The 10119-nt window shown below is 36.9% G+C and overlaps 1 protein-coding gene across 2 annotated transcripts; it reads right to left on the bottom strand.

The window, feature by feature from the left end:
* Positions 1-375: 375 nt before the first annotated feature.
* NAC057 (NAC domain containing protein 57) lies at positions 376-2640 on the bottom strand. Of its 2 annotated transcripts, none has more exons than XM_079028585.1 (3): positions 2426-2640; positions 1379-1662; positions 376-825 (listed from the first exon to the last, which is right to left on the bottom strand). In XM_079028585.1, the coding sequence occupies exons 1-3, from the start codon at positions 2580-2582 to the stop codon at positions 601-603; spliced, it is 666 nt and encodes a 221-aa protein (XP_078884711.1). In that variant the 5' UTR covers positions 2583-2640; the 3' UTR covers positions 376-600. The 2 variants fall into 2 exon arrangements, with proteins under 2 accessions (XP_078884711.1, XP_078884710.1); XM_079028584.1 differs by having other exon boundaries at positions 376-855; positions 2426-2634.
* Positions 2641-10119: the final 7479 nt, after the last annotated feature.

The raw sequence follows: 10119 nt of genomic DNA, 5'->3' as shown, positions 1-10119 counted from the left end.
AGAGAGAGAGAGAGAGAGAGATTAGTAGTAGGGTTGAGTATTTCATTTTTTGGTTTTTTTAATAAAAAATCATTAACATAAATAACAAATAGAAAAAGAAAATAGGATGGACAAATTAGTTATTTTAAGCTAATTTTAAAATTTTATAGAGACAAAAACACAATAATAATTTTATTATAGACCAATAATGCTGGTTCAAAACATTTTGAACATAAGGACCGTTTTTACAATTTTATGTGTATAACTATAAACCAATCTTTAGACCACTTTATGATTAGAGTATTTTTTTTTTGACCATCATACCGCATGTTATAAACATTATCTACTCGTCTTCTTTATAACAAAATATTTTCAAAAACATGTGCCTTTAATGCATTGACGTAATTTTTCTTTTAATTTCATAACGGTAAACCAGTCAAAAACATCTTTAAGATCGGAAAACAGGATGCTATGTGGGTCAATAGCGACCTTACATCTTGAGGTATAAATGATATAAATAAAAAAGGTTTATAATTCAGTGCCCAAAACTTACATTTGGAATAATACACGTGTCAATCTTTACTCTTATATTTTATTTGATACAAATGTTTTAATATGTCCTTAGTTTGTTAATGTCGCATGTGGACTATTTGGAGAACACCACGGATCGTCTGTAATGAACTGCATCCAAGAATCGTCTTTATCATCTTCATCCAAACACGACGATGACGCAATGGGAACATCCGGCGACATCGTTTCATAATCATTGGTAATCGTTGGAGAATATTGTGACATTGACATGCTCGTATGTCCATTATCTTCCAGTTCAACACACACTCCATTTTTCTTGAAAACACGACACAAGGCATAAGAGTCCTATATACATGAATAATGACAACAATTAAATATATATATATATATATATATATATATATATATATATATATATATATATATATATATATATATATATATATATATATATATATATATAAGACTTTTAGAAACAATAATAATTAAATAAAATGTAAATCGGTAAATAAATATTTTCACTTTATGATGAGTAGTCATGGAGAGAAGATACTTTTGTCCGATTAGAGTAAAAGAAAAAAGTAATTCGTGACCTTTGCTTTGCAATCGGGGATATCTATGATTCATCACCATCACAAGCAACGAATATATATATTAAATATAATTTTTTAGAACTAAATCAGATTTTAATTTAGAAACTAATTTCTGAAGGTTAATAATAAATTCATTACTAAATCATGGGTGGAGCTAATGATCGAATTATGGTTTTCAAATTAAGGTTTGCAATAATCATTTTGAACATCCAAATACATTATATATTAATTAATAGGGAATTTATATTAATAGAATGATAGAAATGATCATATACCTGAATACCCAATGTGTCTTGACAATCTTTATCGTCGAGTCGATATTCATGCATTACCCAATCTGTTCTAATTCCTTGAGGAGCACGTCCACGATAATACACCAATGTTTTTTTCATTCCAATGGCACGATTCTGACCTTGACTTGTAACTCTTCGATCTTTACCAGTTGATTTCCAGTATCCAGCTCTTGTTGCTCTGTTAGTTCTGAATCCGTTTGGATATTTTCTGTCTCGTGGTCCGAAAAAATACCATTCGGGATCTCGACTTGGTAAAAATGATTTTTCTGCTCATTGCACATATTTACTTTACGTCATTGAAATATATATTATTATACTATCACGGATTGGAGCAATCATTATGAATAACGTGCGTTCTACATTTTTTAAAAATATATGAGAATATAATGACATATTCATTTAGAAAAATGATAAAATTTTAATAAGTACAAATTTGTAAAATGTTAAGACGGAAAACATCATTTCTCACCCTTACTATATTAAGTGGTTAATTATTTCTCATTAAGTAAAATATATAGTCGATCATAATTAAGCATCCATATCTCTATTGATTTTATTAAGTTAACAAAAATAACACCATCTTAGTTATTTTTTTTATTTATTTTTTTTCATCCTAAGCACACACACTATATTTTTAAAGGAAATAAGCATACACATCCTCGATCTTCAATGTGGCTCGCCTTCATCCGGTTAAGGATTTAATTAAACATCGAAAATAAATTAATTTTCTTCCGCACTTTATATATAACACATTTTATTCAAACGATCATGAATCATGCAAATTTAAAGCCTTTCTGCTAGCAAACACTACCTTAGATATAATTAAAGTTGATGACGAACCTTAAACCAACCATTACTAAAATTAAACCGGTTGTTACATTTTTTTTTCTTCTAAAACCAAAGATATGGGTTTAATTCGATTCAGTTTTACTAAAAGCACATTTTTTTGTCTTATAGAAAACGCAAAACTGAAACTGAATGGTTTGTTATACGTAAGTACGTAAAAGAAAAAGAAAGAAATTAATTAACCTGCTAACTCCCATGGTTCGCATTTATAGAGATCAACTTCAGGAATGATGTCAAGTTCAATCTCTTGGCCATGTATCTTCCTTTTAAGATAGTAATTCACAAGCTCTTCATCTGTTGGATGGAACCTAAAACCTGGAGGCAATCCCGCTGGCGCCATTTTTATATATTTTTCAGGGCAAAAAAACTAACGATCTGATCACACATATATACAGGTTTTTTATATGTTATGTGTCGTCTGTCTTGAGATTCAAAGTGACATGTCTTTGAATCATCTCTTTCGCTTTTTCTTTTTACAGATTCTTGGACAAACGTTTCTGGGAAGCCATTTTCACAAGCAAATTAATGGCTTAACAAATGGATTGAAACTTTCTTCACGTAAATAAAGTTAGGGGTTTTGAGTTCGAATCTAATACACGACACTTGATGATTTGTTTTCCAGAGTGTTAGATGTGGTAATAGTGTCATCTTTTTTTCTGTGGGACGTCATGTTTACTTTTGTTTTTTATATGTTTACATGCAGAAACTTGTGGTTTAGGTTACGATTAAAGAAATGATAGAAAAATGTCCGAAAAGCACATGTGTGTATATATGTATATATAAATAATGAAAAAGAAATGTCTAAAAAGCACATGCATGATTATGTATTGTATGTGTATATGTGTATATGTATGTATATTGAAAAAGTAATACCATCCACATCCGAAGATGCCACTGTTTATTTTTTACGCATAAACTTTCATAATTGTTCCTATATCAATGTAATACGAAAATATTTTTAAAAGTAGTCAAACTCATCAATAAACAATTACTTATATATCTTTAAAAAAATGTTTTAATTATATATAATTAACTTTTATCAAATAAATGTTAACATGAATATAATTTTTTAAATATAATAGTAAACAATTAGTAATATATATATATATATATATATATATATATATATATATATATATATATATATATATATATATATAGGTTTAGATTATTCTATTTAAACTAATTATTGTGTTATTGTATGCATAAATGTGGACCAATTATTTTACTTATTTTAAGAAAGTGATTAATACATATTATTAAATTAAAGATAATTGAAAAATACTATCTAATTTCTTTCTAAGGGTATTTTAGACATTTAAGATAAATTTAAAAAAAATTCCATATTTTTTGGGATAATTAACTCTCTTGATTTTAAAATTCTAATTTTTTTAATTACTTTAATTTTAATTATAACATAATTTTTATAATTAAAATTCTAATTTTATGATATATAAGGTTTTTAATTCGGACATTCTAACAGAATATGTTTGAGTATGTTCAAAAAGAAAAATATTCTAGAACCATAAAATAATAAAAATATTCTTGAACATATTTCTTGTAGAATAACAAATTCTCGAACCAGCAATTGCAGAATTAAAACAAAAATTATATTAATTCTTATAGAATACATGTAACAATTGCTAAGAATTACATTTATTGTTACAGGATAAAACTAAAAAACTTTCAAATCGGGAAAAAAACATCAAAATCTAACAAATACACTAATTTATTCTAAAAGAATAATGTTACTAAGAGGCGTCGTTCAAATTTCGTGGTTCGTTCTTCAAACACCAGCTTCTGTGAAAAGAAATCCAATGAATAAATTAGTGAGAAAATGTTCGTATTCCAATCCAACATAATTGGAATTCATGATTCCGGGGCCTACAGCCTATCCGGACCGCTCGCTGGGCCTTCGGGACAACCGGTCCGCTCTGGGTATCTTGGCCTACAGCACAAAGCAGGACCCACCTCAACCCAACTCCAGTCCAAACAACCATGTGCACATAAACATACAATCATATAGCAATTCACAGTTAACAAGCCGATCAAACAGATCACATAACATATCATCATCCTAACCAGGATACCGACCTAACCGGTCACTAGCATAGCATCACCCTACATCTCGGGATACCTATCTCAACCAGGTCTCTAACATATACCATCCTAGCTACCAGGATGCAAACATATCAAGCAATAACTTAACAACAAATACCTACCCAGATCTCAATCCGATAAGGGCCGACCTTGGTGCCTTAGACCCTGTTGATATAGTGAGGATAACTCACCTCGAAACTGCCGACTGAACAGATAACCCAAGCTGCTCCGATTACTGATACGACCTCCACCACTAGACAATCACCAAGGCACTGAACTCAAAACAATATCCAACAATTACCAAAATGCCCCTGGAAATCACTGGTCAACCCTTGGTCAAAGTCAAAGTCAAAGTCAAAGTCAACCCCTGACTGACTCTACTCGCCGAGTCAACCCGATGACTCGCCGAGTCCCCATGCTCAGAATTCCCCCAATCCACAACTCAACTCGCTGAGTCACCCCGAGACTCGCCGAGTTCAACAACTCTGAGTCCACTCACACACAACTCACCGAGTCATCCCTTGACTCACCAATTCACGGCTCAACCAGAAAAGATTGGGACTCTTCGAAAAGACTCGCCGAGTCCAAGAACAGACTCGTCGAGTCTAAGGCTATCTTTAACCTACTCGCCGAGTTGTTCTTCCAACTCGTCGAGTTCCAGGCCATCTTCATCCAACTCGCCGAGTTGTTCTTCCAACTCGTCGAGTCCCAGCCTATCTTCAAGCAACTCACCGAGTCCACCCATGTGACTCGCCGAGTACCACCGGGTCTGAATCCATACAGAGGCTCTCCAAGCCATGCAGATGATCCAAACCATAGATCTACCCTTCCTAAGGCCATCCATCACGTAAAGTGGCAAACTTTACGTGAATCCAAAGAGATCTAGGCCTTTTATACTCTAGGGCTAGGGTTTGGGACAAGATCACTTCACCAAACCCTCAAACACAGGGACTTTATGCATATTTGGATCCTTACTACTCTAGATCTGAGGTAGCATCCTCAGATCCATCTTCCAATCCCGAATAACTTATGAAATACTCCCAAAAACCCCAAAACAACCCTCATGGAAGACAATAAGGGGGAAAGAGCGCAAGACAGAGGATTCTTACCCCAAAGATGAGCCTAAACTGATGTAGACTCCAGATCCCCAAGCCCTCTTGATGCTATCCTCGAATCCCTCCCACTTCTCTTCACAAATCCTTTCTTCCAAGCTTCAATCCTCTCAATAATGGAGTTTCTCACGTTTAGGGGTGTTCTCTGGAACTCTCAAGGGGCATAGAGGCTGAAAAAAGGGTATAACATCCTTTAAATAGGGGGCAAACCCCGAAGATTAGGGTTTTCTTCACCCAGCACCAACTCGCCGAGTTGGCCACTTAACACGCGACCATAGTCACGACTCTGCTCGTCGAGTCCACCCATGGACTCGTCGAGTTGCCCTTATACATTTTCATTTTGAACCCTGAACTAGCAAACCTTGGATTCGGGATGTTACACCTGTCAACCTTAGGATGAGGATGAGGGATATCTGCAACGTTGTCAAAGGCATGGAAAATGAAGGCCTTTCGGGTCAGTGGCATGTCGAACTGAGAATCGACAGAATTGATACGATCTAGTGAGATCACCGGTTCGAGCCACAAGATGCTTGGGGTTTCAATCGCTTCTTTCAGCAACTTCTCAAGAGTCCATGGAGGAAAAAGAGTTTTCCTACTCTCAAGAAGGTCGTGAGCTTCTTTCATCTTTCTTTCAACTTCCTCAGCCTCTCTAACAACCCGAGCGCTCATATCAGCGTCCTTGTCTCGACCTTGCTTTTTCAAGAGATCAGCAATCGTCTCTTTGTCGTCGTCACTATCTTCAGCAATTTGTTTCCCTTTGTCTTTGACACCCGAACCTGAGGCTTGGCCTGTTGGAGGAGGTTCGGTTGTTTTTGTTGCTGTAGAAGTGGGAGGCGGTTGAGATACATTCTCTCCCCCTTGTTTCGGATTGGACACGAACTCAAGGAGCCCTTCAATTTTGCTCAGGAGAGAAAGGGCGGGAGCAAGCTTTTCCGCAAGAGTACGCCTCACTAAATAGTTTAAAATTGGATCATGTGCTTCAAGGATGTTTGAAAGGGCTGCGTGGACATCCGAAACACACGATGAAATCACTTCTCTTTCAGATCGAAGAGACTCAATCTCCCTTTGAGAATTCGAGAGTTGAAGATTCTTGACCTTAAGAGAAGTGGTCTTTCTAGCGAGAGCATCCATGAAGGAGTTCTCAGCAGCTAGATCTGTATGAAGCTTGGTGAGGCGCTCCTCAATGGTCGCCTTAAACGCTGAGTTGTCGTCGGTGAGAGTTTGACGAAGAGTGGCGAAAGACGTCAGTTCTGAGGCAACTGAGATAGCCAGCTTGTTGACAATCAGGTCAAGCTTCGTTTTGGTGGCTTCGACAGTTTCCTGTAAAGACTGCAAAAGAGAGGAGGCATCAGTAAATAGTTTTTCTACTTTTTCGGTCGCAGCAACACAGGCTTTGGTGGAGGGCGTCAATGGCGGCAGTAGCTGAGCTAACGGAGGCTTCATGAGTCTTAGAAAAAGCATCAACAATCTTCTGAATAGCAGCCTCAGAGATGGTAGACTGTGATGAAGAAGAAGAGGAAGCGATGAGAGAATCAATCTTCTCGTGAAGCTCCTTGAGATGCTTTTTGGTAACGGGAGCATCATCATCATCGTCACTCTGCACCTGATACGAACTGTAGTAGACCGAATCAAATGTCATATTCTCCCCACCAAGAAATGGTTCTTCATCCTCTACGGACTGAGCAGGAGATGAGGGTGGAGGTGAGGGTGGAGGCTCGGTAGTGGGAGTGGGTTCGGGTGCTTTAGTAGGAGCCCCCGTATCAGATACGTTGGTTCTTACTTCAACGGTTGTTGTGGTAGCTTCAGTAAAAATGGGAGGGGGTATTGGGATAGAGGTAGGTGGTATTTGAGTGGTAGAGGTTATGGGTGGAATGGAAATAGGAATGGTGATTGGTGGAGAAGAGACAGGTGAACTGGAAAAATGTAGTTCTGGGGTAGGCGATCGTGGAGGAGTGTTACCACGAGGAGACTCGTCAGAGTCTGAATTTTCTTCCTCAGATTCTCTTGAGGAGGAAGCGAGTATCAGTTTTCGCTTGGGTTGGGTTTTTCGCTTCTTCAATGGAGGAGATTGAGCAGCCTTGGTAGGTTTTCGTTTCTTGGGAGAAGGGCCTTTCGCTCCCTTGCCAACCTGCTTGTCTTTTCCCTTTTCATTCTTCTTTCCCCTTGGAGCGGGCTTATCAGCTTTGTGGAGGCAAGCACGATTTCTTGAACTTGGTGACCGTCGTCAGAACCTCTGTGTATCCCATGTTATAGAACATAGAAAACAGGTGACCCACCGGAATGGATTCAGGATTAACCCTAGATGAATCAGGTTCAAACCCTAAAAGTGAGCAGAATCGCTGCTTGGAGATTGATGCCTTGTGATCAAGAATGTCGAAGAAGATCCTATCGACAGACTTATCATAATGAGCAGTGGCAAAGATTTGGGATAAATAATCCATTGGAACAGCTTCAGCTTTGGTGAGAGCAGGAGCAAGCGGCGAGTATTTGAGGCATTCAATGATCGGGAACATGAAGGCATCATAAACATGTGGAGTAAGATCGATGATCAGACTCTGTTGAGGACGAATCGGCAGGATGTGGGAAGTGGCATGAATAGATGATGAATCCGCCATTGAAGTAAAGAAGTTGGGAGAGATGATGAACAGTAGAATTCTCAAAGCTTTTCTTGCTCTCTGAATTTTGGGTGCAGTAAAGAGGTAAATAATGGTCAAGATTACCTTTTATACTGTGGCTAAAGGAGAGAGAAGAATCCGTTCCCAAATCTTTGAAGGAAATACGAAGGGTTTTTCGGAGGTGATTGATGCGTGATAGTTGGTAGCCCCGATGATTACGCAGGAGAGAGAAGAACTATCCCGATTCACATGCCTTCCCATCAGACGCCATTTTAAGAAAAACGGTTCCACTTTGCATGCCTGTCATTCAAGCGCCATTTGAGTCAGCATCTTATCCCTTTAGAGGGAACGCCATCTTAAAGCAAAATGACCACATGTAACAATGTGAGCCACATCTCTTTTTAAAAAAAATTGCCTTGTAAGTAATGAGACCAGAATTATGGAAAATCAAAAAGATTTTCGTGCTTAGTGTGTAAAAGAAAAAGAAATAAAGCAACATATATGTGGGAAATTGTGATGTCAATAAAGACACGAAACAATGGATCCCGGGCACGAATCTCTTCCTTCCAAGTCAAGAGACACCTTAAAGTGATTATTTGGTTTCCCGTTGAATAACGATCAGACACTTATTGAGAAGTGTTGAAAGGCTTCTTTTAATCAGGCTAATTTGGGTGGCTTTCGCTTCAGTTTAGAATTCCTGATCTTGACATAAGACAGAAATCTACCAAAGTACTTGTGAGACCAATGTAGTCTGTTGAACAAGTAGGTTTGAAAAGAATCTAAGTGGCATCGTGAAAATATTTTATGTGAAATCTCAAAGAAAAATAAAAGTGGATTCCAAGGGAAGAAATGTTATGGGATTTAACAATTTCATAGGAATCACACAAAAAGAAATTAGAGATTTCATGGTACATCCCCATGGATAAGTTCGACAATTCGTTAGTGAAAGCTAGAACAAAGTTGATTGTTCACCGTCAATGCATAGTAGGTATTGAATTGTGGATTTCACTTAGCACGTAGTGACACGAAGCTAAGATGATGAATACAGAAATTGTGTAACCATAAACCTCAGTGGTAATTTATGAGAGTCTCAAGGGTTACATTTATGAAGCGAATGAGATGGAGAAAAGTAGTGTAGAGGGTGTAAAGAAACCAAAGTACCTCTGCTATTAAAATAAGGACCAAGCAGAAAACTCTTATCTCATGTGAAAAGAGAGTAAGGTAGCTCATGATTAGAATAAATATAAAAGCCTAATTGGGAAGACAAGGTTTGTATATACCAAGTCAGTAAGGGGATTATTCAGAATCGAGTGAGTCTTTGGACACATACAGCAACATGCTTCTAGGGACACTTAACTAATGAAAGAATTTCCACACACATAGCCACACACAAAAAAAATTAACGAACACAAAAATAAAAATTGTTTTTGGAGTTTTTGATTGATAGAAAATAAAAAAAAATGAGAAAAAGATTTTGGATTTTTTGATTTAAAGAGAAAAAAAATTGAGACAAAAAAAAATTTGGAACCGAACCCGAGCGTTCGGTTTATTTCGGTTGCAAAAAAAATAAATTTGAAAAAGAAAAGAACTTTGAGAAAAAAAACTTTGAAAATAAGAGAGATGAAATCCAAAAAAGATACAAAAGATTTATAGCCAAAGAAACTACCTTTGAGTGATAAGCGAAGATAAGAGAATAGGACCGAACCCGAGCGTTCGGTTCATTTCGGCACACACGTGAACCGAACCCGAACGTTCAGTTCATTTCGCTTCCAACTTTTAGTTTTGAGAAGTAGTTTTTGGTACTGACTCCGATTCCATCATTCCTAGCCCTTGTAAAATTTTATTGAAACTCGCTTCAGGAAGAGCTTTGGTGAAGATATCGGCCAGTTGATCGGTGGTTCGAACAAAGTGAATTTCGACGTTTCCATCTTCCACATGATCCTTTATAAAGTGATACCTCAGTGCTATATGCTTGGTCTTGGAATGTTGCACTGGGTTATGACAGATCCTAGTTGCACTTTCTGAATCGCAATAAAGTGGGATCTTTTTC

Source organism: Lactuca serriola, chromosome 2 (assembly GCF_051521515.1).
Source record: "Lactuca serriola cultivar US96UC23 chromosome 2, Lser_US96UC23_V15, whole genome shotgun sequence".
Classification (NCBI taxonomy): Eukaryota; Viridiplantae; Streptophyta; class Magnoliopsida; order Asterales; family Asteraceae; genus Lactuca; species Lactuca serriola.
The sequence above is the reverse complement of the archived record's forward strand: the minus strand, read 5'-3'. Positions and strand labels throughout refer to the sequence as shown.